The 27700-nt window shown below is 47.4% G+C and overlaps 3 protein-coding genes across 3 annotated transcripts; 2 read left to right on the forward strand and 1 right to left on the reverse strand.

The window, feature by feature from the left end:
* Positions 1–385: 385 nt before the first annotated feature.
* Positions 386–9852, forward strand: LOC144121503 (mitochondrial fission process protein 1). The gene is made up of 3 exons (XM_077654735.1): positions 386–717; positions 1501–1628; positions 8638–9852. The coding sequence occupies exons 1-3, from the start codon at positions 591–593 to the stop codon at positions 8938–8940; spliced, it is 558 nt and encodes a 185-aa protein (XP_077510861.1). The 5' UTR covers positions 386–590; the 3' UTR covers positions 8941–9852.
* Positions 9853–15696: 5844 nt separating this feature from the next.
* On the reverse strand, positions 15697–19314 carry alphaTub84B (alpha-Tubulin at 84B). Its single transcript, XM_077654737.1, has 4 exons — positions 19207–19314; positions 17318–17858; positions 16388–16915; positions 15697–16090 (listed from the first exon to the last, which is right to left on the reverse strand). Exons 2-4 carry the CDS (start codon positions 17843–17845, stop codon positions 15791–15793), a joined length of 1356 nt encoding a protein of 451 aa, XP_077510863.1. The 5' UTR covers positions 17846–17858; positions 19207–19314; the 3' UTR covers positions 15697–15790.
* Positions 19315–21215: 1901 nt separating this feature from the next.
* LOC144121504 (glutathione S-transferase C-terminal domain-containing protein homolog) lies at positions 21216–27308 on the forward strand. Its single transcript, XM_077654736.1, has one exon. It carries the CDS (start codon positions 21475–21477, stop codon positions 23257–23259), a length of 1785 nt encoding a protein of 594 aa, XP_077510862.1. The 5' UTR covers positions 21216–21474; the 3' UTR covers positions 23260–27308.
* Positions 27309–27700: the final 392 nt, after the last annotated feature.

The raw sequence follows: 27700 nt of genomic DNA on the forward strand, positions 1-27700 counted from the left end.
AGGTACACGTCATAGCCATCGTTCGTTCGGACGGTAAAGCCGAAACCGAAACAACATGAAAGAAAAAATTCAATTATAAAATATTTATCGATTTTCGGCAAAAACCATGATGTGACCCATGTATGCTATTGTAAAATCATCATTTGAAATAAGAAAACATGTAATAATTTTTTTTTCGATTTTCCTTGAGGGACGCATTAGAGTAGAAGTGGTTTCTATATAGCCTGGTTTTTAGTTAGCAGATGGAGGTGCCGCTTGTGTATTAAACACTCTTTTTCATCTTTTAAAATTTTAATCTCAACGTTTTTATATAGATTTAATGTAATGTTTTACTTTTAGAAGTGTGGTAAAGATAATGATGATGATAATAAGCGAGAAAAAGCGCGCTCTGAGAGCTTTGACCCCAACTATCTTTTCTTATTCAGATATTCAGTAATTTCATGAGTAATTTCAAGCTGTTCATTTTACTGCCGCCATTCTGTTAGTCATGGGCCGCCTGCGGTGTATGGGAAGTTTCGCAAATCGATGAGGAAAAACGTACTACGCTCTGACGCAAGCGTGCGAAACCGTGAATCACGCTACACGCGTTGATGCAGACGCTTGAAATGGCTGAGGACGATTCACGTGCTGCCGAAGCAAACTCGCATGTGGCGAACAGTTCGAGGTCGTCGCAAAATGAGGTTGATATATTCAGGGACACGCCGGTCCGTTTACTAGGTATGCCTTCTTGCCCTCTAAAATACCCGCCGGTTTCCACCTCGTCGCGCGTGCACACTCGGCTGCGAACTAAGATTAATTAGTTTAACTTGCATATAGGTACCTGACAGTCAGCCGCAATTAAACAGACAGCTTAAAAACGGCCGTACGCGCTTAGTTAGTATTTAAGCTAACGTACTTTGCATCCTGAACAAGCGATTTTGTGACGGTTACATTTTTTTTTTTTTTAGTCATAGCGAAGTGCGCGCACGTACACTCCGGATTATTTGAGTTGTAAATATTCCATGGCCATTTAATCGAGTGACTTCACGGCTTCTACAAATTTGAAATACAGAATGTGTGCTCTTTGAAATACGCTGACCTTAGAACCACGCTGGAAAAAACTGCTGGGGGCCTTAAAATAGCTGGGCACAAAAAATGAACAGTAAGAGCAGTAACACTTTGTTGTAGCAAAGTTGCAGTAAAGTGCCAATTTTTTTTTAATTGCAACAGTGTGCCTGCTTCTTTTGTTCTTAAGCAGACATAACAAATGTACCATTACAAGCATACAAATGTGCACCTAATTCAAATTAAAACATGTCACATTCTCTATTTAGTACTATCAAGCTTAGTTAGTGTGTGCTCTTAGTATGCTTCATTTTCAAGCCAACCAGTTTTAAGTATGTCTTCCATTCACATATATGCCTCCACATCGATCTCTTCAAATCTTGCTGCACATGCTGCACACATCATGCTTAATAAATGCCTCATCAATCATTGTAATTACTCCTTTTTTTTTTTCAGGCTATACAAATGAAGTTGGAGAAGCCTTCAGATCTCTAGTCCATGTCAGTGTTGTCCGTCTCTCCTATGCAGTTGCAAGTGCATATGTGGTGGCTGATACGACAGATAAAGTGCTAAAGGTTGACAAGGTGAGCTTAGTATGCTAACAGCATGTACCTGCGTAAGTGATTTTGAATGGACCTCTTGAAACTGACTGTCAGAATCGCACGTTCCAGTTTCTTAGGGATCAGGCTCACATTGGTCTGCTGTAAAAACAGTTGATATAATTTTACATCCTGAAACTATACTTTGTGTGCTGTAACGAACTCTATAAACAGGTCTTCCGAATTTATTTCAGTGATTAATGGGCGCCAAAGCCCCAGCACACTAGGATTTTTTTGCATTCTACCTTTCTTGAAATGGTTAAACCACTATCACGTGCTGAGGTTTCATCTTTATGCTCAGCGATTAAATACCATTGACACTGCATTATGTACACATTGTATTCATGTGTGCTGCAGGAAGCATGCAGTACCGACATTATTACACTTAAATTCCACCAGCTCCATTTCTTTAGCACTTTACACAAGTCGCACTGTAGGATCGAGCCTCAACATGACTACTGTGTATTTCAACTGGGTGGCAAAATCAGGAGTGTACTCATTTTATGCTAGTGAGAAGCTTCAGGTTTTTTTTTTTCACCAGCTTCTGTCACAAGCAGCAATTTTAGTGTGGTCTAATTTCATTGTACATGGCATGTTTTTAGTGCTGAGAGATAGTCGCTATGATATGCACTGGATTTTCTTGATCCTTGCCCGTTAAAAGAGATGAAAATCCTGAGATCGGATGATGACCACAGCAGTAGTTGGCCCTGATGGCTCGCAAGGCACTGTACTGCTTCTGAGGGCACCGTGCTTTGCAATGGAGGTTATAACTTCGCTGCATGCGGATCCTTAAGTTTCTTCTTATCCTTTGCGCTTTAATCCCTTCTTCGCCTACCCAAGCATAACATTATGTTTTTGCAGTGGAAACTTCATGTTACCTATATACTTTAACATCGTCTTTTGTCTATCCCCTTTCTTATTCCTTTCCCCCAGTGTAGGTTACCGAACCAAAATCGGCTTCTTGTTAACTTCTTTGCCTTTTTCACCCTCTTTGCATGCTCTCTTCCCATTGCGATGGGAATCCCAAGGCATAGCCTGTGCTTGCGTGAGGCACTGTCACGTGGAGAAAGACAGTAGATGCCTTTGGTGGTCACTTTGTCACTGGCCAGCAGTTTTAGGTGACTGGAAGCTGTGACACCATGTTATAAGTAAAAGTGCACTGATACCCTCTGCAGTGGCTCACAGTTTGCTACTGAGCACAAGGTCATGGTTTCACACTTGCAGTTTTGCTAGAGGCAAAACGCGAAAATATCTGTGTATGGAGGTAGTGACGCACGTTAGAGAACTTCAGGTGGTTAAAATTACCACAGAGCTCACCACTATGTCTTGATTATAGCTCACAGTGCAGCCTTGGTACATAATACATAAAAAAAAATTTATTGATCAATAGCTTGATCAGAAGTGAAGCTGTGGGGTTTATCAGGGACTTTCTGTGCTGTAGACTGCGCCTTTGTTGCACGTTGCAACCAAACGCACTTTCATTCACCCACTCGTCATCGAGTATGTCATCCAGATGGGACATAAATTGGGCACTTCGAGGAATGTGACCTGTGCAGGTCATGTGGATGCAGGTGCCCTAAGTGTGCTTTGGAGTGGGTGATCTCCTAGGTTGTGCTCGTGTCAGTTCATCGTTGTCATTGTCATGGGAAGTGGCCGAAGAGCCTGCAAGTTTTTGCATCACCTGAAAAGGCATTTGACGATTGTTACACTGAGCTTTTTACCGACACTAGGTGCTCGGCAGACACTGGTTTTAACTTTCCCCATGGGGGCAGTGTACATTGGAACCTCTATGTCCCAGGTCCTGGCACTCATTGTCCACATGTGCAGTAGATCAATTTGTGCCAGTTCACTCAAGTGTATACACTGTTGACTCTTAAGCCTTACTTTGTGTTTTGGGGGGGGGGGGGGGGCACTTAATCTGCCCCTGTTTCACAAGCAGTATCCGCTTGCCTCTGGAATGCACTGTTTACACAACTGCAGATACAGATACACCTGCTGTTTCACTATTTCTTGGGGGCGTCCACTTTATTGTTTTTAAATCATCATATTGTCCACCATTATGGCATTAATCTTTTACTGTTAAATTTTGCTAATTTTACTCTAATTTCATTCTTTTAGTGAAAGCACCGGAATCTTTTCAGCTGCATTTAAATGGACACTGGGGGACATGTGGAAGTTAGCCTGTAATGATAGAATACATCATTCTAATCAGGGGACTCTCACCGAAAACGGAACTTTTATAAGCTAGAAAAGACCAAAAAACTTAACTACGGTGTCGCCATCTCCGGCCAATTTCACAACTAAAATGTGTGCATCGACACCGATTTTTGTGCATGGATCCCTGAGGCTGTGCTACATCTCCATTCACTTCAAAGTGGTGTCAGCCCGTCATTTTCGGTGAGGGCTTAACAAGCCTGAATTGACTGGCGGAATTTTTTTCGACAGTAAATGCTTCTTTTGCTTCTGGACAAACGTCAGCATAGCCAGAAAGAACTAGAGAATCAATTTTTACTTAGAACACAGTTTTCCTCTCAATGCCACACAAATCATTTGCCCTTCAAGAAACGTACCCACTGCAAAGATGACGCAGCGTTCGCTTTGACATTTCCGCTGCCACGTCCCTCCTGGGCACCTCTCGCTAGTTCCCCCCTCCTTCGTTGGCTGTACAATCACTATAGGCAGAGAATATCAAACTTAAACTTAAAGTGCGAGAAGAAATGAAAGAGCTAGAAGCGACACTGCTTCAGAAAGTAGGAAATACTCTTCAAAACATAATTGAAAGTATGATGAAACCTCTGATAGAGCCGATACAGGCCCAGCTCAGTGCATGGGAGGTCAAAATTAACTGGAAGCTGGGGGAGAGTAGCGACAGATCGGTATCGTATACGGTACGCCAGCGGATGCCAAGCTAGAGGACAACTAACAGAAATGGCAACTAAATCTCAGAGAAATAAGTGCAGGCTACAAATTATACAATGGAATTGCAGGGGTTTTAAAAAGGAAAAAGATATACTATACCAATATCTGGAAACCTTAGAAAGGATGCCGGAAGTCATTGCAATAGAAGACGCTGGCACAGAAGTCAAAATTAGATTACGTATAACACCCACCAAGTAGATCCATCCACCTGTATCCTCGTACATACAATTAGCACAAGAAATCGAGCACACATTCGTGCAAATCCTTCCGAACAAGCGTCTCCAGCAAGGAGCCTTTGTTTTAAACATATATAGTAGACTGCAAAGACGTAAGGACACTTTCTCGGAGATCTTTCACACGGCCATTCGAATAGCTGCTAGGGCACCGTTACTAATGGGGGGGGTGTTTAACGCCTGCAGCTTTCAATGGGGGTACAACAAGGAAGACATTAAAGGCAGGAAATTAGCAGAAGCTATTACTGACATGTGTTTCACCATTCTCACAGATCCCCTTCATCCGACTAGAATAGGAAACAGCGTGGCTCGTGACACATGCCCGGACCTCTCCCTAGTACCCAACGCAAAAAGATACGAATGGGTAAACACTGACGAGAGGCTAAAGAGTGATCATTGTCTCCTAAAGGTAGCGATTGAGGTGAACGAACTCAGGAAAAAGAGGGGTCAGGTGCGTCTCACTGACTGGACCAAATTCAGGGACTCTGAAATTCCAGAGCTTACTCTGGAAGGGGGGTATCGACGTTGGGCTGAGGCACTCATAGACAGCAGAGAACGATATATGACCACGGTACAAACAAACCAGGACACACTGGCGGTGGACGACCACCTCATGCATCTGTGGGAGGCCAGGAGGGCTGTCACTAAGAGATGGCGTAGAGAAAAACATAATCGGATATTGAAACTTAGGATAGCGGATCTCAGCAAGCAGGCTGAGGCATACGTAACGTCTCTCGCAAAAAGCAATTGGATAGCCAAGTGTAACTCCATGAGAGGCACTCTCAGCTCGAAGAGCGCATGGAGCTTACTGAGGCGCCTCATTGAACCTAGTCAAACGAGGGGGGAGAACAGTAGAAACTTAAGACGAGCATTACACGAATTTCAAGGTACAAATGAACAACTCGCTAGAGCACTAGAAGACAAGTACATATGCACCACGGTAGACCAACACGCGGGTGCACTGATATACACTGGGGAAGAAAATGAGGAGCTGGATGCAAAATTCACTACATGGGAGGACAAAGCGGCACTAGCCAGTATGAAGACAGGCACGGCACCGGGAGATGACCGCATAACGGTCAGTTTGCTGACAAACCACAAAGCTATCGAGGACCTCACAGACTTCATCAATAAGATATGGGAAGAGGAACAAATACCGGAGGAGTGGAAAACATCAATAATGACATTCATACCCAAGCAGGGTAAGAAAATCAACATGGACAATTTAAGACCCATTTTGCTTACGTCGTGCGCGAGCAAGCTTATGGAAACGATGGTCAGGGAAAGACTATCTGAGTACATAGAGAACCAGGGGCTTTTCTTACAACTATGTTCGGCTTCCGGGCACGCTTGTCAGCACAAGATGTGCTTTTACAACTTAATAGGGAAGTCGTAGGCCTCCTTTACGGCAGTCAACAGGACAGAGCTATCTTAGCTTTGGATTTGAAGGGGGCCTTTGACAACGTTAAACACAGTAAGATACTAGAGAATCGCAATGCCACAAACTGCGGAAAGCGGACTTACCAGTACGTCAAAGACTTTCTCATGGACAGGAAGGCTTACATCAGGATAGACGACAGTAAATTCGGACCCATAGAGATGGGAACACGAGGCGCGCCTCTATGGGCGGTAATGTCGCCTCTGCTCTTCAACATAGCCATGATGGGCCTCCCCGGGAGGCTCGATGCGATAGATGGCGTGAGACACGCCATCTACGCGGACGACATCACTCTGTGGTCGTCGGGTGGCAGTGTTGGACAGGTAGAAGACGCTTTGCAGGAGGCAGCGTCAGCAGTGCATAAGTATGCCGAAGAGTGTGGCCTTAGGTGCGCATCCACGAAATCAGAGCTCCTTCATATCACGGGGGATAAAAAATCGGCAACCAAATTCAAATATACATAGATGGAACCCAGGTCTTGGAGGTAGAAAATATCCGCGTGTTAGGGCTACAAATCAAGAACAAAGGTAATAATGCCATAGCGATTAATAAACTAAAGTCCACGTGCGAGCAAATCAGTAGGATGATTGTCAGGGTATCTGGCAAGCACAGTGGACTCGTGGAAAAGGAGACTTTACGCCCGGTGCAGGCTTTCGTCTTTAGCCGAATAACATATGCTGTGCCCTACCTCAAACTGCGGCAGAGCGACTTGGACTCCCCTCCAAGACGTCCACTGATCGCCTTCTCCACCTAGAAATGCATAACACGCTGGAAGAACTACTCAAAGCTCACCAAACAAACCAAATAATGCAGTTATCAACGACCAAAGTTGGTAGACGAGTCCTAGAGGATCTGCACATAGCGCTGGCACCAACAACAGAAGACAGAGGGGATATTCCCAAGGACTGGAGAGATAAACTACTAGTTAAACCACTACCAAAAAACATGCATCCCGAGCACAATCAAGGTAGGCGAGAAGCCAGAGCTAGAGAAGTATTACGGCAGCAAAAATGGCACATATTATGTAGACGCGGCGGACCCTACGCAAGAGGGCACCTGCACCGTCGCGGTCGTACATGAGGGAAAGCAGGTGGATGGACTCTCGGTGAGAACTAGCAAAGTTGCATTAGCCGAGGAAGTGGCGATAGCGCTGGTAGCCACTCACTTAGACGCCACGCACATAATTTCTGATTCTCAACACGCCTGTCGAAATTATATAAGAAGAAGAACAGCGCCGCTTGCCAGCAAAATTTTAGGAAACGCGCCACATAGCTCAACGAGAAAACAAAACAATTGGTATGGGTGCCGGGACACCAGGGAATAGAAGGGAATGAGGCTGCTCACACAGCCGCCCGGGCCTCTCTCCCGGAGTTCCACTGAATTCCCAGACCCTGTCGGGACTCCTGTACCGAATCCGCTTACCACATGTGCGGAGATTAAAACATAACTGCGCCTCAGTAGGCAGATGTTCCCAGAGCCTGCCAAGGGCCTGGATAGAACTAAGGAACAACACGTCAGAAGGCTGCAAACGGGGTCATTCCTAAGCCCTGCGATTCTAAAACACATAAACCCAACTTTTTCAGGGTACTGTAAATTTTGTGAGATGTGGGCAGACACATATCATATGGTACGGGCCTGCCAGAAAAATCCACAAATAAAGAGAGTAAATCAGCCAACGAAAGCGAGCTGGGAGGCGACCTTGTCAAACTGCTTGGACCTGGAGTTTCAGAGGGCTCTGGTACAAAGAGCGCGGGCAGCGGCTACCGCCAATGGTGTCCCGGAATGAGGACTACCACCCAGGCACGGGAGCGGTGGAACCCTCCACTCTCCTCTAAAACCCGCCCCAGTGCATCCAATAAAGTTTTACCACCACCACCACTGCGAAGAGCAATCTGAACACAAAATAAACACGAAATGCTTTTTTTTTGTGGTGTTCATGCCATCTGTAGAGCCCGTGGCATTCAATGAAATGTTGTTTCATAGTTAGTTACTGTTGCTATTGCTTGTCTACAAGAGCGGCCATGAAAATAAATGCATGCTGTTCTCATTGCTGCACAGCATCAACCGGCATTGCTGTCCAGGATTTCTGGACCCATGGTTGCTTTAACTTACAAACAACAGATCATGTGCACATTTCTGGGGAGCTGGGTTCCTGGATTAGTGTACCAAACTGCTGCTGCAAAAAAAAAAAGTGCTGATATCATCTAGAATCCAGCTTAGTTCCTGTGGAATCTGCATTTAGGTGCTCTATCAATAGTTATAAGGGTATAGACATGTCTTTGTTATCAATTTTGGGGATGCACCTAGCCTCCTTTCATCTTGTTCCACTTGTGGTCACCAATATGTGTGGAATGTCTACTGCACAATGCATCTTAATTTTAATCAATCCTCCACTTGCTTCCAGCTGAAGTGCTCGGATGCAAAGGACCATCGAAAGCAGCTGCTCAACACAGCCGTGGACACATTAGTGTGGCAGGCCCTGGCATCGGTCATCATTCCCGGCATCACAATCAACAGGGTGTGTGCGTTTTCGCTCTTCCTGCTGAAACGCTACTCAAGCCTGCCACTCAAAACGTGCAAGTGGACAACGACTGGCATTGGTCTGGGCTGCATACCATTCATTGTGTCACCCATAGACCATAATGTTAATGTTCTCATGGACAAGACACTTCGTCAGTGGTTGCAGTCCGGGGAGTCCTCTGATTGACCACAATTTTATGGCTAGTATTACAATGCGGAAACAGCAGGATCTGAACACAGCACACTGCCATTTCAGCTCCACTCGGGAATTTCCTAGCAAGGATTAATCCTTGGCACACATAAAGTCCTTAGATAGGCTTGTAGCTAAGTGGTGACACGCTCATCTCTGGTCTACCTTTTTTTTTTTTAACTAGCTCAATCAGTGAGAAGGTTGTGCTCATGGCCATTCTTATAACTTTGGCAGGCTGTCAGCATCTACTGCATCATGTTTCCTTTTCATTATTTCCATGCACGTGCAAATATGCCTTTTTTAAAATCTGTATTAGTGCCAGTGAATTTTTGCTTTATCCCTTCAGACACACATTGTGTTCTATTATGGAGAAAAATCTGAAAATTTGTGTGTGTATGTTTAGAGCCCCATATTTCACAAAAGCAACACGAATAGCTCAAAAACTTTAAAAATTTGCACACGACGCACGCTTCCACACTCATGGAATTGCAGCCTTATTCTATAAAACACATTTGGGCACAATTAATTATTTTCCTTATCATCCAAAGCTGTTTCAGGCCGCTGTGATGGCTCAGTGATTATGCCGCTCGGCTGCTGACCCAAAAAACACGGCGGTACAATTTGGATGAGGCGAAATTCTAGAGGCCCGTGTACTGTGCGATATCAGTGCATGCTAAAGAACCCCCGGTGGTCGAAATTTCAGGAGCCCTTCACTACGGCGTCCCTCATAGCCTGAGTCGCTTTGGAACGTTAAACTCCTATAAACCAAACCAAAGCTGTTTCCACAATGAAAATCCAGCTGGAGTGTCCTTAGCAAAACATTTCAATGTGTTAAAGAAGAAACGTGATAGCACCAAACAGCAGTTCCTCGGTGAGGCCTAGAACTTCGCAAAATCAATCATTATTTCTTGTTATTTATTTATTTATTTACAATACTTATTTACAGAACTTCGCAAAATCAATCATTATTTCTTGTTATGGAAACGCTATTCATTTTTCAAGACATGAAATGACCCTGCCATTCTGTCTAGCAGGAATTTAAACTGTATCTGGCATCACAGACTTCATGAAAATACTAGCACTAGATGCTTGCAAAAAAAAAATTGTACATTTGTGCGCATAATCCTAGACGCCATGCCGCAAAAGGTTTGGGAGGACATGGCAGGTGCCAGATGCTGTTATGTCACAAAGGTTATCATTCTTTTTTGGAAAGCCCATCAAAAGGCTTTAGTTGCCCGCATTCGTAATAGCATTGCAAATGCATCAAGCATGGGCAGTGCTTGAGTGCTGTTGGAATTGCAATGAGTGCTGTGGTTACCTGTGCCCACAGATATGCATATTGAAGGAAAAACTAGGAGGCAGCATGGCATCACATGTTCGCCAGCCTAGTTTGTTAATAATAATTGGTGTTTGGAGAAAAGAAATGGCGCAGTATCTGTCTCATATATCGTTGGACACCTGAACCTCGCCGTAAGGGAAGGGATAAAGGAGGGAGTGAAAGAAGAAAGAGGTGCCCTAGTGGAGGCCTCCAGAATAATTTTGACCATCTGGACATCTTTAACGTACACTGACATCGCACAGCACACGGGCGCCTTAGCGTTTTGCCTCCATAAAAACGCAGCCGCCGCGGTCGGGTTCGAACCCGGGAGCTCCGGATCAGTAGCCGAGCGCCCTAACCACTCAGCAACCGCGGTGGGTCCAGCCTAGTTTGTTTGAAGCTGTGTGCTTTGCTGCCTTAATGCAGAAATGCATTCTAGGCCTCCACTTCATGCATTTTGAGTATGGCAAAAATTCTGGTGATTTTCTGTTCACCCATTGGTTTGTCACCTTCTGAAGTTTCTTTGGACAGGTCAGGACAGCTTGTGTGCTCCCTTGTGACTGCACATGAATGCGGACGAGCATGCTGAACATGTCACTTTTCCATGCTTGTTTTTTTTTTTTTATCTTGGGGCAGCCTGCTACATTTTTCCATACTCAGTGGACAAAAATGTGACTGTTCAGCTAGCATATTTCACCATTCTGTGGATGACTCCCAGAAGCAACGTTTTTGCACAGCCATCAGTAAAGCTGCCCTCAAGTTGCTGCACCAAACTGTTAATCAAAATGAACAGCCCACATTACAAGTAGAATGCAGAACAGTTTCATCATTCTTCAGCTTGCTTTTTTTTCAGCTGCTGTGCCCTTTCCCTCTGCACGGTGCTTTTCTGCTCAAGCTGTACCTTTTACTGTTCTTCACACTCTACTAACCTTTAGCACACCTTTGCTGTCCTACTGTGGACAGCCTAGGGCGCTGCGAAAATGGGGTTGTGGTAGTACTAGCTATCACCATAAGCAGAGGTGAGAAAAGAAGTGCGGCATACAAACTGGAACGGACAGATAGCTAAGCAGCACCAAGACTCGTTAAAGGAAACGTGTTGCAATCTCGTGCAGAATTTCACCACACTGCATTTCTCGCATCAGTAGTGCCTCAGCGAAGCGAAGACCGGCCGGATTTTTTTCTTTGCCAGGGAGCGGTAGTTCGTGCCCAACATACAAAGGGAAATGCACACAGAGCTAGGGTGACCACTGCCGATGCAAGACACAGGTTAATGAAGGGAGGGAGAGGCCTTTCCCTGTGGTGGACTTCACTCAGCTTATGATGACACGATTGATCAAACTCTGTTATTGGTTATGGGGACAGGAAAGGCACAGTAACACTCACTTTTTATGGGAACCTCAGCTGCACCGTGTAAGAAGGGATGAGGAAGGGAGTGAAATGAAGAAGAGAGAGCGGCATTGTTGTGGAGGTCTGTAGATTAATTTTGAACACCTGTGGTTCTTTAATCTGTACTGACATTTCACAGCATAGGCATCCTTTGCATTTTGCCTCTATTGAAATGTGACTGCTGTGGCTAGTATTCGATCCCGTGACCTCGCACCCGGCAGCCGAAAACTACACCCACTGAGCTACCGCAGTGGACAACTCTGTCTACAAGACAGATTTAGAGGACTCATCCTCAGGTCATCTTGCCATTGTGTACATTGTATTTGTGTTACATTTGAAAGAAAGTGATGCTGGGCTATTTAGTTTGTTTCGTTGGAACTGCAGGGTGAGAGCAAGACAGCAGCAGTGAAACAAGTGGACAGCATGAGCACTGATGAGCCATCCTCGTTTCTTGTCTTGCACTTGCCGTGCAGTTCACATTTGAGTTTTGAGCAGCCAACTTCTGTCTTCCTTAATAACTGGTGTTCATGACCTGTGATGTACTGCTGCCTCTGGGTTCTTCCTGCTTTGTCACTTTGCAAGTCTTTCAGTCTTATAGATCTCTGCAGTGTGTGGAAAAAACAGTAGGATATACCTATGCCTTTGATTAAGTGCTTAGTTAAGGCTCCGTTACTGGAAAAAGCCAGCACTGTTATACAAGCTGCAAGTGCTGTTTATTGCAGTGCAGTCACTGAAGAAGACCTTTACTATCACTGTTGGTAGGGTGGCAACAATCGTCCTGTTTGGAGATGTTTTGTTACTCAAGAATTGCGTAGACTTCTGGCATGGACATGGAAACTGGCACATGTCTGCCTGAAACAAGACTTCTGTGCCTGGTGGCTGCATTGGACACACTCCTGGCTGAGATCGCCATAAGTCTCTAATAAAATTGAGGTGCTACAAAATTGAGTTTGCGAAACAAAGTTGCATAATTTGCAAAGTTGCCTAACCACACACAACCTACTGCATCATAACTGAAAATTGTGCCATTGGACTTTGCGTCATTGCTTTGTTTACTTCATAAGTGAAGACTATAGTAAGACAAACATCTTTTTTTAAATGGCAGTAGCCCATCAACCACAATGTTTTGTTGAATGTAAGCTCAAACAAATTTTGTAGTCTTACAACTTTTATGGCCAACGAATTAAGTGCTGGAGCACGCGGTAATATTTTGCATTCCTGTAGCTCGATTGTTGAGCAGTTGACCATGTTTGAATAAATCTGGTACCACTTCAAGCACATGTATTACTTCACACCATGTTATGTGGATACGTCACAAGAGGCGAAACAATTGGCCCAAAGAGAGTTCATACACCATGGCACCCTAGGGATAGGCTGCCATGGCTAAGTCTCAAGCAGAATCGCTGCAGGAAAATCCCCGCCGACTAAAGTCATCAGGGGTAGGGGCGTCCGTGTGTAACCCGAGCCCTTCAATCACTCTGGAGCGCTGCTTGCAGCTGCCCTCGTTCCCCCTCCGGGAAACCAGGGCCATCTCTGGGAAACGCTGAGGCTTGCGGGTGCCTCAGTGGGCCAAGAGAACGAGGGCGAAGCGAAAGAACTGGCGCTTGCGTCCTTTCAGTGTCTGTGAGTAGTACCACTGTGAAACCAAATGGGTGTGGGATGGAGCCCACACTTGCGCTTCTGGCACGTAGGTGGTAGGTCCTAACTTAGTACACCTGGGCCGGCATCAAATCCAAGACGCTTAAGAAAATTTGGCAGAATTGGGCTCTCACTTGGAGCGCGGTACAGAGATTACCTGAAGTCAAGGGCGCCTCGGCATCTGGCAGGGGTGCTCAGCACGGAAGCGCACTACGGGGAGTAGCGATCCCGCCTGTCCGAAGCTCGTGGGTTGGACCCAAACACGACCAAAGAGGTGGCAGTAGTGGACCAATCCGCCGCGCTCGCTGGGAGAGCTTTCGAGCCCGAGGATGACCAAACCTAAATTGACACAAGAGCAGGCTCTGGTGTGGGGGTCCACCAGTTATTGAGCTTTGCTCTTTAACTTATGGGACTCGCTCTTGGGAAGTGGTCTGGCCCTGGCCTATTCCGTGAGTGGCTGGGGGATACTCTTTGGTAGACCGAAAACTTCTACCAAAGCGTGGCCTTGTGGTAGAGCATTTGTCTCGCATTCGGGAGGGCCTGGGTTTGACGCGCATTGCCGCCAGATACCCACCAGGTTTTAAATGGTACAAGATTTCCCCCGGCCTGGTGCTCGGCTCTTCTAGGGCGAGATGCTTCCCTCGACGGATCAGAGATAAGTTCCGCCATCAAGCAACCCTAAATCTGCCTCGTGCGGTATAAGCCCCTTTGTGGCCCTTTTTCTCGCAAAGTCGGACAGCCGGAAAAACCAACTTGCCCAGAACCGCAGTTATAGGTTTGAACCTGCACGTCTTTTAAGACAGGCTGGTTAGAGCGTACGAGCTTGAGTTGAACTCTTCTTCACTTACAAGTGAAACACGAACCACCTCTGCAGGCGAGTGTTCGAAACTAGGTTTGACCCCGAAAGGGCACAGCGCGGTTTACGGAGCCTCCTCCAAGCACACAACCCTGAGGAAGCTGGGCGCCGAGCCAGCCGGGGGGGGCTTGTACCCCTTTTTACTGGTGGGTGTCCAGTGATGGGTTTCGAACCAACCACCTCACACAGCCGAAGCGGGCGCCCAGACCACAACTGCTGGAATTCTGAAAATGCGGCAGTACCGGCCCCCTTCAAAAAAATTGCCGCCACACTACCACATGAAAATGTTGCAGCTAGTAGAAACTGCAGGCACAGGGAAAATACTTCCACTGGTGTGCTATCTCCATGAAGTCTTGCTAAACAACCATACTTCAGGGGCCAAATTACGTAAAGATCACTGTCTGAAAGCAGTCACAAAACAACCACTGCTCCTATTGATCGGCATGGACTGGCGGACATATCACCAATAGGAATGGGGCCAATTGATCCATTTATGATAGGTTTGCAATTTGATTGTTCCATAATTCGGCCTTTCAGAAAGATGGCAGAGAACGCATGTAGAGGTGGGACAAGGAAGACTGAACACGCACACCTCCTATCCCACATCCGTGTGCAGTTTACTACTCACCAACAAGTGTAGGCCTATACTGTTTTCATTAATTCTGGAAGGTGCTGTCTTGCATAGCTACCACTGCACTACAGTGTTTGCCCAGGGACAGAACAACCATTGCCCACATTAAAGCTCTTGGTAGATGAATCAATCCACTGTAGCACATGTGCCCAAATAGACAGCCAATAGAACCTAACATTCAGTGCAGCATTCAATACTTAACTGGCAAGTAGCAAAGCACATGGTTTGTCTTATATTGAACCTGCATTTCAAGGATATAATGAAGCAATTATCAAAGAGGGCAAAAAATTTGGACACAGATCACAGCAATTTTTGATGCTTTTGGAGCCATTTGAGGGGTACATCACATTACATCATAATCCTGGGGTGACCGCCGGCAGGTGTCCAGAAAAACAGTACTTTAGAGCTCTGGCTGTAGTTCCATTCGATTTCACTACTTGCTTGCCAAATATTTCTTTAGCATTTTAAGTGCAGTCTCCTCTGGAAGCAGTTATGCTGAACTATATACTCAGACGCCATAGGCAAAATTCTGCATAGGAATCACTGCTAGATAGGGGAACTCAATGTAGAGTTGCAAATCACGAGTGTTCACAAAGTACAGCTGCTTTTACCAGCAATGAGCTCATGGCAGAGGAGAGTCCAAAGATAGCTAAGCAAATTCTAGGATCCTTTTCCATACAGCTCAACACTACACACAAAGTTCCCACCTAGCTTCCTGCTGAAATGTCCATTGTGGGAAACTCCACTGGACTGCCATCATACATTAACTGCATTGCTTTGAGTGAATAGGGGTTCTGAGCTTTTCATTATGCATGGAGGTGTAACAGCCAATGCTTCCAAGCACCATTATGGATTTATTTCTCACCTCAACCACACTTTGAGACCGCACAAACCCTGGAAGGAGGATAAAACAGAACCCAAAAGCTGCCTTCAGACTGCCCTATTTATTTCCATGCCCCGAGCAGGAGGGCAAAACACCGGCAACAACAGATCAGTTTTTTTCTTTCCCCTTCTGTTTTTAGAACTCTTCGCCACCATCATCTTCGGCACCCTCAGCAGAGTCGATGCCCACCTCCTCGTAGTCCTTCTCCAGGGCAGCCAAGTCTTCCCTGGCCTCAGAGAACTCTCCTTCCTCCATGCCCTCGCCAACGTACCAGTGGACAAAAGCCCGCTTGGCGTACATGAGGTCGAACTTGTGGTCAAGACGCGCCCACGCCTCCGCAATGGCCGTAGTGTTGGACAACATGCACACGGCACGCTGAACCTTGGCCAGGTCACCACCAGGAACAACAGTGGGGGGCTGGTAGTTGATGCCAACCTGAGAGGGGGAAAATGAGGGAAGTGATATGAGGATCAAAATGAACACAAAGAGGAGAACAAGATTTTGAAAAGAAAAGATAAAAACTAAAACAGACTAGGTGAATAGCCACCAGATTCTTGGCCGATCCCCCAGTGTGGGTATGTGCCATCTTTTGATAGGCTAACAACAACAACTTGGGCAGAAGCTAATGTTCGCTTACAATGCATGTGGCAACAAATGCATCTTTCCTTTGTGCACATATCAGAGTAGAGAGAAAAGAGACACCCTACAGAAAACAGACAAGGGTCACCGTACCTTAAAACCGGTTGGGCACCAGTCGACGAACTGGATGGTGCGCTTGGTCTTGATGGCTGCAATAGCTGCGTTGACATCCTTGGGCACCACGTCACCACGGTACAGGAGACAGCAGGCCATGTACTTCCCGTGACGGGGGTCACACTTGACCATCTGGTTGGCAGGCTCGAAGCAGGCATTGGTGATCTCCGCAACTGTCAGCTGCTCGTGGTAGGCCTTCTCGGCAGAGATGACCGGAGCGTACGTGACGAGGGGGAAGTGGATGCGGGGGTAGGGCACCAAGTTGGTCTGGAACTCTGTCAGGTCGACGTTGAGGGCACCGTCGAAGCGCAGGGAGGCCGTGATGGAGGACACGATCTGGCCAATGAGCCTGTTCAGGTTGGTGTAGGTAGGACGCTCGATGTCCAGGTTGCGGCGGCAAATGTCATAAATAGCCTCGTTATCAACCATGAAAGCACAGTCTGAATGCTCGAGGGTGGTGTGAGTGGTGAGAATGGAGTTGTAGGGTTCCACGACTGCTGTGGAGACCTGTTGGGGGAAATAAAGCGAAAATGTAAGCCACCCAGAGACGAGTCACAATTCCAACCGCACAAGACAACACAGAGCAGCCCCGCAACCCTGGTGCAGAAAACCAACGCATACATCGGAGACTACACTGAAAAGCCTGTGCCCTGCATGGTCTTTCCCCAGTGTCCTCGTCCAAAGGACTACACGAGGAACAGGAATATGCAGGTGCCTAGCCCACGCCAGCCAGGGTCCCTTGACGGGATGATTAGGCCGGGGACAAGACTGCTTTCAGACACCGTGGTGCGGACGACTGCCATGAAGAGCAGCTCCAGAACCACCAGGATTAGCCAGCAACCGGGCCAAAAGCCGGGCCGCCGACACCTCCCAAATGTCTTGATGCACTGACAGGGTCAAGACACGCACCTGTGGGGCTGGGTAGATGGCAAACTCGAGCTTGGACTTCTTGCCGTAGTCGACCGAGAGGCGCTCCATGAGGAGCGAGGTGAAGCCCGAGCCGGTGCCACCGCCGAAGCTGTGGAAGATGAGGAAGCCCTGCAGTCCCGTGCACTGGTCTGCCAGCTTCCTGATCCGGTCCAGCACCAGATCCACAATCTCCTTGCCGATCGTGTAGTGGCCGCGGGCGTAGTTGTTGGCCGCGTCCTCCTTGCCCGTGATGAGCTGCTCGGGGTGGAACAGCTGCCGGTAGGTGCCCGTGCGGACCTCGTCCACCACGGTGGGCTCCAGGTCCACGTAGACGGCGCGCGGAACGTGCTTGCCGGCGCCAGTCTCGCTGAAGAACGTGTTGAACGAGTCGTCGCCGCCGCCGATCGTCTTGTCGCTGGGCATCTGGCCGTCGGGCTGGATGCCGTGCTCCAGGCAGTACAACTCCCAGCAGGCATTGCCGATCTGCACTCCGGCCTGGCCAACGTGAACGGAAATGCACTCGCGCATCTTGACTGGTTAGCTGCAACAGACCAGGAAAAAGCAATGAGTACGCCTTCACAACCGGGCCAAGTGCACACAACAGACTAGGACGCGCTTAATCACATTCCGTACCTGCATCGTTTATTAATTACCCGCGCACCTAGTAGCTCGTGCGAGCTGAAATTCTTAAACACATCGCTCAAATTACCAAGTCGAAACCCCGTTTCTGTTGCTTCTCGCAACAAGCGAAGGGCCCAGCACAAAATTGCACCCGACTAGCATAGCTGACTAGAGGCTGTTCCCCGCATGGTCTTTCCCCTGTGCCACCGTCCAAAGGACCGCACGAAGACCAGGAATATGCGGGGACGCCGCCCACGCCCGACCCGAGGGTCAGGGGACAGCGGTTGCTTTTCGACACCGTGGCTGCGGACCAACTGCCATGGAGCAGCTCCATGTGCCACGCCCGAACGCGGGAGAAAGGCGCTGCACGAGGTAGCAGCCCTCCTCAACCGCGCCGCTTATGTCGGTCAACAAAATAGCTATTTGCTGTGCGCATAAGTCCGCAGACCGTGAGTGCTCAATGCTGACGATCGCAGACAGCTCGGCGCACGAGTAAGCCCACAGTTCAGGACGGCCTAGCAAGCCACCATTGTCCCTTGCTGCATACGAACTGTGCTACACTGAATACGAACACAACCGCGCCCCACGAAACGGTCCGGGACAGATTCGACACACGGCGAGGCATGACCGAGAAGCCGGTTTTCGGTCACGCAAGACGCCCCCCATCCTCCCACCGCGAAGCAACCAACCGGCGCAACGGTCAAGGCACAGGGGCTGACCGTTGGAGCGAATCGGCGCCATGTTGGATTTTTCGAAAAATTCGAACAGGAAGCGGGACACCTACACTAGGCGCGACTACGTGCCCGGCCCTCGGCTGATACCTAAAGCACGCAGAATAGAACAGTTAAAACATGCAACCGGCACTGGGCACGAAGCGCAAGCCCTCGCCGACACCGGCTTGCCAACGACCAAGCCCAAAAGCCAACACACCCGAAAAGTTAGGCCTAAGCATTCAGAGGCAGCCCCGACTGGCCGATTACAGAGTAGGACAACTTCTAGCAACGATTAGAGTAACCAGAAAAACCTAGCGACAGAAACATGAACATCCAAACCCGGGCAGCAGCATGCAAGCAGAAATATCGGAGCCTACTCGCACCGCTCTCGCTATGCCGGCACCAGGCCTAAGATGCGACGGCGCCCGAAGCAAGCAAACAAGCTTTGATTAAATCCGCCGCAGTCCTCTACACCGAGGAAGCACTCCTTCAAAACTTATCTGCGTGTTAACCGTACCGTGATCGAAACCTACATAACAGCCGAATTTTACTCACAGCGTGAAGGCCCAGACAATGTTTACCCGCACGTCGATAAGGAACGTCAGTAAACCGGTGGGTCTGAAAAAAGTATGGCGTCAGCGTCGCTTTTATAGGCACGCGGGGCCTCGCGCGCATGCGCATTATATTTTGTGCCGTAAATGCCTCTTAGTGCCGTTTGCTTTCAATAATTTTGGCTATTATTTCGCTCTATATAAAGTTATCAGAATAAAGTGTGTCAATAAAACGCACTATTTTTAGGTTACTGAAACTTCTATTCTCATATCAATGCGCACTACTTCATGTCGCGCACGTTACCTTCCACCGGCGTTTGCTGGTTTGCTCTTAACCTTCCGCGGCAAATTGGCGGGGCGATGAATGGAAAGAAAAATACAAAAACCATCCGAGGGGGATGGTGGCTCATAGGCCAACGCCCAACGCTCTCGCATACGTTTCAAATATGCTGCACCACAAAACGAGCTTGCTTGCCATGCAACGTGATGTGGCTATACACATCGCCTTTGCTGTGAGGCTTTCGTGCTACACGCCAAATTAAATCTAGCGATGTAAATGATGCAACGTCGTTTTGCCGATTTCTGATCGGCGAATTGAGAGCATGGTAGAAGTGAGTGAGGCGATTTATATGCAGAAACAAAAAGGGCAGCATATTTTCGTTGATTCTTGCGATAAAAAAACCCTCATAAAAGTGCAAAAGGCGTCAGACTGATATGCGTATTTTCGCTGCCACGTGGTCGTACACTGGGAGTCACGCTTCTGCGAACAGCAGCAGATGTCTGCACCTGTAAATGAGTGAACTAACGGTTTTTCTGGGGCCGATCATATTCCTACGCTCTTGAAAAGAGCCCAGCGCTTATCGGTAACACAGGCCTAGTGCGTGAAATTAAATTACTAAGTTCATTTTTCTAAACCAGCGTGTCTGCACATAGCATGCACTGAAGTACTGTAAAAGAACTTCCTTTTATTTGTTCTCATAGAATCTTTATTCATGAGTCAGAGCGAAGAGGAAGGCGGATAAAAAGCTCTACTTGAGCTGTGGTGGGACGTGGCAAACGAGATCAGTGATGCAAGGTTCGCAGCGTTTCAAAACTGAACTGTATAGACAGCGGGAAAAATAGTGTGCGATCCAATGCAACAACAAAAAAAAAGTTGATGCTGTCCGAATTTTTCACCCCCCAGCCGACTGTGTTCGTACCTCGACGCACGGTGTACTATGGCTACGTGTAGTACACACGATGCGAAAATATGCCCCCCCCCCCCCCTCCCCCCCCCCCTCGCCTTTTTTTTTTCCGTGTACCCCGTGCGAACGGAGCGGTCCTTGACACCCAGAAACCAGAGGACCGTCTCCAGACGGGATGAGAATAGTAAGAAAAAAAGAGAAAAGACCGGATGGCGGAAAATGGGATGCGCCGACGAAACCGGACGCAGCTCCGGACGGCCTAGCTGCGAAAAGGCCGGCACCGTGCCGGTGCCCGCCGGCGCGCCGCCGGATTTTTGTTGTAGCTGATGTTTCCAAGGCAACGGTCAAATAACCGCATGTTGTGCGTCAGCGCTGCCACCGCACTTCATCCACCCCCGCCTCTTTCCTTCCCATTTCGCCATAGATCGAGTTGATAGAGTCCGTTTCGCGTGAACTCAAGTCGATCGGGTGGGTGTTTTTGAGAGAGCAAAGCGGGATGAGCTGCCTTTGCATGATTTTTCGCTTTGGAACTTGTTCTAATAAACTTTGCCAATTTTACTCCCATAACGTTCCACTAGTTATACCACACCTGATAGTTACATCGTTTCATGCTGCACCACGGCCTTTTAGACACGATGCTTTTAGACGGACCATATGAGACAAACCCACGCCAACCATGCTGCCCATGCCACCCCATGCGTCATTTACAACAAAATTAAAAAGTTTACGAAGGTGGTATCGTTGTTACAAGTGTTTAAATACCCAAAAAGGGAACCCGGGCATTTGGATGAAGAGAATGACTGACGCAGGTGAAAGCGCTTGAACAGCTCAGCATAAGATGCTTTTAGGCTGGAAAGTATGAAGGAGCCTATTTTTATGCCACAACATTAGTTCTTAGTTCGGAGCAATTGATCTAGCGGCATTCAGCCCCACAAACGGAAGCGGCAGCAAACTCTGGTAGAATGGAGATGGCGGTGCCCAGTGCGAAGATGAAACGAGAATGTTGCGAGCGATTGTGAGCAACGTGTAGCATTGGTTGTAGCGAGTGCTTAGCTGTAAGGAAGCTTTTCTACCACCAAGGCGCAAACATGGCGATAGAGCATCTCGTAATGCTGAGCGGTCACGACAGCGATGGCGACAAGCTGCGCGTACCCCAGAGCACGCTCGTCGCTCTCTTCGCGTTCGCCTACTGCGATGTGCAAATGATCAACATCGCTATCGTCCGGCGCAACGCTAACGACGCACTCTTTGCGTTGCCTCGCAGTGTAATCGAAAGAATGAAATGCGTCGAGAAGAGCGGCACGATTCCGCAAGAGCTGCTCGACTGTGAGTGCCCCGCCGTGTACCTTCCCGACCGGACCACGACAACCTGCATCGGCGGACTCGCCGGCGTCCTGCGCTGGGCACTGGGCCAGTTCGGGAGCCGAACCCAGGACTCCTTGTGCAGGGCGCTGCTGGGGTTTCGCGGGGGCTGCCTTGCGGCCTGCTCGGAATCGTCGCTTTGGACGCGCTTCTGCGAGCTCGACATACAGAGGGTTGTTCCAAAGCTTCAAGCCGCCGTCTCGGCCGAGCACGAACTGCTGGAACCCTTGCGGCTGCCCGAGGAGTTGCTGTTACTTGAGGCGCACATGCGGCAGCCGGTGAAGACGCACAACGTGCAGCGGAAGCAGCAGCAAGTTTACCGAGCTTCGCGTGGCGAGAACGGGGATTCTTCCTCGCCCGTCAAACGGAGGACGGCTGATGGAAAGCTGCCGGAACTGGAGCACCGCTTCGTCGAGGGCTTCGACCAAACGCTAGCTGACGTAGTGCTGTTTCCCTGCTTGCACCTTGTTTTCACCGAGCTGGTTGCCATCGTAGACCAGGGCGTGCTATCGCAAAGGCTTCCCCTCACGTTTCGGTGGTACGAAACCGTCAGCGCACAAGCGCGGACACGTGTAGCTCTAGACGCTCTAGGTCTAAAACTCCTTGCGCAGGTGGAACGAATCAGGAGCCGATGTATAGAGGAATCAGAGCTCCCGAGGGATAGCCTGTACTCGTCTCATCCCGACCGCACCAAGCCTCGCATTCGGCACAAGAGCCCGCAAGCCATCATTAGCTCGCTGAAAGAGGCCCACATAACGCCAGATTTGAAGCCCAACCCCGGCAAGAACTCTCTGCCCCTGCCTTGGGACGAGTTCCCCAACAAAGTACATCCTCTCGGAGGTGGACTGCCGAAGACGAGGGTACTCCGCAAATGCCAGCAAATTGAGAACCTTGTTGTGCTGGCTCTTCAGCACGCATTCAACGGTTGCACTATTGTTGATTTCTGCTCTGGGGGCGGGCATGTTGGCATTGTCTTGGCATACCTCCTTCCAGACTCCCGAGTGGTGATGATTGAGAACAAGGAGGAGTCGATGCACCGTGCCCGAGAGAGGGTCAGGGCTCTGGACCTCCGTAATGTCATCTTGTACCAGTGCAACATGGACTATTACGCGGGTGATTTTGACCTGGGCGTGTCTCTGCATGCATGCGGTGTTGCCACTGACCTAGTCTTGCAGAAGTGCATCAGTCGTGGTGCGGCGTTTGTGTCATGTCCATGCTGCTATGGTGCCATGAAAGCGACGGCAAGCATCAGCTACCCTCTGAGCTGCGCGTTCAGAGGCACGGGGATCTCGGAAGACGATTACACTCTGCTGTGCCACTATGCTGATCGGACAGAGCGTGACACCCCGACATGCCAGCAGGGCCATTATTGCATGGCTCTGGTAGACCAAGACAGGGCGATGAGGGCTGCTGAATGTGGTTATGAGGTTATTGTTACTCAGATGGTGCCGCATGACTGCTCACCCAAAGGGCTTGTTTTGGTTGGAAAGCAAATATCCAAACAACACTGACAACAAGCGACGGGTATGTTGGGTTTTGAATAGTGCATAGCTGTGTAATTCCAAAATGAAAATGAGATGTTCCCAGAAGTAGCACATTTGGATTATGATCATTACTGCTTGCAAATGATATTTTTGATCCTGTAAACTCGCTGACTGTGGGTTTGCTTTTTAGGATAATTTTAGTCAAATAAATTAAGGCAGTTTTGCCTTTTTAAAAATAAAGCCACAGTCGCAATGTCCTTGAGTTACCTTATGTCCACTCTGCAATAATTCTTACTGCAGAATTTAGCTTGTGAATTTAGTTTGTTCATGTTCTATTTGAAGGAGATTGCTGCTTAGACGGGAAAAGACGAAACTATCATGTTCAATGTGATTGAAATGAATAGTGGCGATTTAACATATATGGTCATGTCAATAAATCTGCACTCAGAACTGGTACATGACTCAAGATTATTGTAAGCTGTTTTTTGCATCTGGCGTAGTTTCAAACCTAATTAGATTCAGTCTCAAAAAATTTATTGATGCACGTTAGGCCTGTTTGCATGCACACCGACTGCCAGGCTAATTAAACATTGTTGGCAAATGCTTCTTTCCTATTGCATACCTGCCAACTCTTCCGATTTTTCCATAAAATGTACGAATTTTGACCCATCTTACGATTTTGCGAATCTTGCCTGAAATATGATGGAAAATAAATTTTATTTGCGATAAACGTTTGAAATTCTGCAAAAAAAAAAAAAAAACACTGTTGCCGGTGGTAACCTTCCGCCACCATGAGAAAGGGATATGTATACCATCTGTGAAATCAGCAGCACCTGGAACTGTAGAGTAAAACTTCTTCAATTCAAATTAAATGACCATTTATTCCTACTCCTCAGCCTTGGTTAATTCAGATAATCCGGCCTGCCATCACAATCCTGCCAAATGTCCCTGTAAGGCTATGGCGTCGGGAGCTCGTTTATTCGGATGCCCATGGGCTGGCATCGGTCAGTTCACACGGGCTCCCAAAAAGTGGTGCCGTGTCGCGCTGTGACGTGTTCGACTAACCAATCGCCCAAATAATCGTCCCCGGGCCTGAACTGCATGTTGCATTTCCTATCGGCAGCCCTATGACATCCGTTCAACTGCAGGTGTTTTGAGGATCGGCAGGCCCCCGGCGGTAGGCCGATAGAGCGTCTGGCCGCGTAGTTTCATTTTCGGAGCTTCGCCACCAGCCCGAAGCGGCGGCAGCGGCTATCGGTTGCGCTAATCAGTGAGCCAGCCGAGCTATGCGCTGGTTAGAATGACGATTGCGTTGTCGCGGCCATTTTTTGTTTGTTTGTTTGTCGAAAGCATCTTAATTGCTCCTGCGGCAAGACTGTGAACCAACTGCGCACTGCCCTCGATTCACTTCGCTTGATATTTGCGTTCTTCCAGCGCGCCGAAATTTTGCGCTCGTCACATGCTGTTCGCAGTTTGTGCGTTTCCTCACATGCAACACCACATGTGAAGACGCTTCAGCGCCATCGCGCCATGCACTGGCGACGAAACGCGACGTTTAAAAAAAACATTGTGTGCTGGCTTGGCTACCCCCCCCCCCCTGTTCGCCAAGGTTTTACAAATTTGAAAGCCTTGAGGTTGGCAGGTGTGCTATTGCTCATTGTGTCAAACTTGTCACAAAACATGAAAATGGAAGGGTTAGTCAAGTCAAGTGTTATTGACTTTTGATTTAAAAAGAGAAAAATGCCTGTCTACCTTGGTGCCAAGAACACATGTTACCATCGGTAACCTCGAACTGGTTACCTCAAAACCACCTGGCACTATGCAGAGATGCTTAGCCACATTCCAACTCCTTTGCTGTAATCCTGTCGCAGCTTCTGTGCTATATTTCACTGGGGCTCAAATGCTTGGTGTTTAGAGTTCCTGCCATGCAGGATATTGATTGAATGTCACTGTTTGGAACCCTCCTTTGCACAACTCTGATGGCACCAGCAAAAGGCAGATGTTAAACTTCTACTACCAAGTTCATAACCTGTGGAATGCTGCCTCTAAGTGTATGATCTCCAAGAGATGCACAGAACAGTAATTTATTTCTTCCAATGTGGGGTTTATGTGAATAACACACCTGTATCACATTTTAATGGAAAGTTCTGCCTTTGTTCTTTAGCTCGAATGCATAGCTGAAAAAAGCGTGAAAGGTGACACATGGACAAAGAAAAATAATTACTAGGACAAGGTGCCCCCTTTCACGTTTTTTTCAGCTATGCATTTCAACCAACTTGCCCAACTTTCCGCTCTTTAGCATTAACGAAGCTACCTCGGTCAAGAGCCGTGTCTGTGGCAGAACACGTCCAACAGAATGGTCAGATCAGAATTGCCCGGTACATAGTCGGTGCCTCAGGATTGACAAAGCAATAGCGTACTCTGCTGAACATGCATTTGGCTTTGCTGCTATACATGACTCCAGCCCATGGCACTGCATATGCACAATACTGCTAACAGGTTCTGCACTGAAACAGGAAATGCAGCTGTAATGCGTCTTTCAAGGCTTAATTTTCATATATTCTTCTGCTGACTGCATGAAGCAATGTTAGATAGTGCGACTGTCTTGCATGGACAATGCACTTATGAAAATAATTATAATGTTTTCTTCTCTTGAAACGACAAGATAACCATGGTTATATCAGTGATTGCTTCATGAAAAACATTCAGGCAATCAATAAGCTGCTTTGGCCAAGTGAGGTATTCTGATCGGAATAGTATTCAGCTGGAGGCTGTTTCTTGTAGCCTGAGGACTCTAACACAAAGCTGTTTTACTGGTTAGGCTGATATGTCTTTATGCATTTCCCCACAGTGGCCTGCCACAGTGTCTTGGCAGTTGCAGTGTACAGCTGCTGATCACAAACAAGGTCACAGATTTGATCACAGCTGCAGCGGCCGTGTTCAAATCTGAACATGCCCACTTACTGAAATTTTGCTATAGGTGAAAGAAGCCCACATATTAAAAAAAAAATCCAGAGCCCTTAGTACGGCATGCTTTAATCCCATAGTAATGCTTTGGAACATTAATATACAATAATTGTTTCTCATGTTATTTTGGTGCTGGCAGTCGCAGGCGCACAAGAGGTGTCATTCTGTCCTAACTGCATCATGGCAGTTAGTCTAAGCCTTTGGATGCTCACATTACCTAGTAAGACGCAAAGCATTGACTGCTAACAATCCACAGGCTTTGATGAACAAATTCAAGGAGAAGAAAGTGAATTTCATGGTGAAATTGGAAGTATCTCTTTCGCCTACTGGTAAAGTTGCAGTGAACGGTGGTCTGAGTGACTGGGTTAAACTGGCAATTTGTAGATTTGATGCCATATGGTGTAAACTGACACTTTGTACAGATCCAGAGAAGAGTACAGCAGAGATGGCACCAAGCGGAGGAGAGGGCTGCCCCTCCGAAAATTGCCGGGCCACACCAAAGTCACAGAGGCATCATGCCTGTCCAAAAGTTAATTCACACCCCAGCACAAATTTTCTGGCATCATTTTTGGAACAGAGGTGTGTAAACGCTGATAAGCGTGCAGCATAGGCTTTGGGTATCATGCGACTAAGTGTATTTGTTATCTTATGTGAACATCCCATGCTACATATTGTCTTGGCAATGGAATAAATTGGCAGTTTTGTGGCCTGCAGTGGGCAAAGTCTTGACCTAAATGTGGCACACCGTTTTATTTTGTTCGATGTAGTCATTTTCAGAGGCTGCAGGCATGTACATTGTCATTCTGAGTGTCCATAAATATCTTCGAGCTTCCTAAGTGCTTACTAGTTCCAGAGGTTGATTTATAGGCAAGGTCTGAATGTGAAATAGCACGCTGGAGTTAAACGTACGACTCATTGCACTGCAAAAAAAGTAAGTGTCAGTATAGTCTGTATTTTTTGTATACGTCCAGCTGTTCAGGGCCGAAGCAGCTTCTAAATTTGCCGCTTACAGGCCTGGGAAGAACATTACTACGAGAAAAGGCTGTCATATAGCAAGCCTTAGCTACATTGACTTCAGAATAAGTATGTTATTTGAGATCACATGTTCTCTTTCGGATGCAAATAGTGTGTTAATACTTTGCAAGTTACACAATAAAAGAGCAAACTAAATGCTACGTTTTGTTATTTTAGGGGAAATCGAATCTTAATGTTTGCTCCATGAATTGGGGCTGAGGCAGTTAAAGACTAACTGGAAAAGTGATCCAGTATTATCGTTTACCAAGGATATTATGAAAGTTTATTATTAGCATTCAGCATAATCTTTGCACTGTGCAGTGCACCTTCAAGAGTAGGAAGCAGCTGTTGGATTTTAGGAGGAAAAGCCCCCTCACTTGGCTTGCGAGTCACCTGTCATAGTTAAATCTGTTTACAAACTTCATCAGCAAACATTATCACGGTTCAACTTATTAATGCTATAGCGTTAAGGAGCCCATGTCGTAGA

This window comes from Amblyomma americanum, chromosome 2 (genome assembly GCF_052857255.1).
Source record: "Amblyomma americanum isolate KBUSLIRL-KWMA chromosome 2, ASM5285725v1, whole genome shotgun sequence".
Classification (NCBI taxonomy): Eukaryota; Metazoa; Arthropoda; class Arachnida; order Ixodida; family Ixodidae; genus Amblyomma; species Amblyomma americanum.

What these genes read in the sequence shown, in the direction of transcription:
- LOC144121503 (XM_077654735.1), top strand. Translation starts at nt 591, where the DNA reads ATGCAGACGCTTGAAATGGCTGAGGACGATTCACGTGCTGCCGAAGCA. An exon ending in CACGCCGGTCCGTTTACTAG is followed by an intron (nt 718 to 1,500) that starts GTATGCCTTCTT and finishes TTTTTTTTTCAG; the next exon opens with GCTATACAAATGAAGTTGGA. An exon ending in AAGTGCTAAAGGTTGACAAG is followed by an intron (nt 1,629 to 8,637) that starts GTGAGCTTAGTA and finishes ACTTGCTTCCAG; the next exon opens with CTGAAGTGCTCGGATGCAAA.
- alphaTub84B (XM_077654737.1), bottom strand. Translation starts at nt 17,845, where the DNA reads ATGCGCGAGTGCATTTCCGTTCACGTTGGCCAGGCCGGAGTGCAGATC. An exon ending in CCATCTACCCAGCCCCACAG is followed by an intron (nt 16,916 to 17,317) that starts GTGCGTGTCTTG and finishes TTCCCCCAACAG; the next exon opens with GTCTCCACAGCAGTCGTGGA. An exon ending in GGTGCCCAACCGGTTTTAAG is followed by an intron (nt 16,091 to 16,387) that starts GTACGGTGACCC and finishes TCCCCCTCTCAG; the next exon opens with GTTGGCATCAACTACCAGCC.
- LOC144121504 (XM_077654736.1), top strand. Translation starts at nt 21,475, where the DNA reads ATGGCGATAGAGCATCTCGTAATGCTGAGCGGTCACGACAGCGATGGC.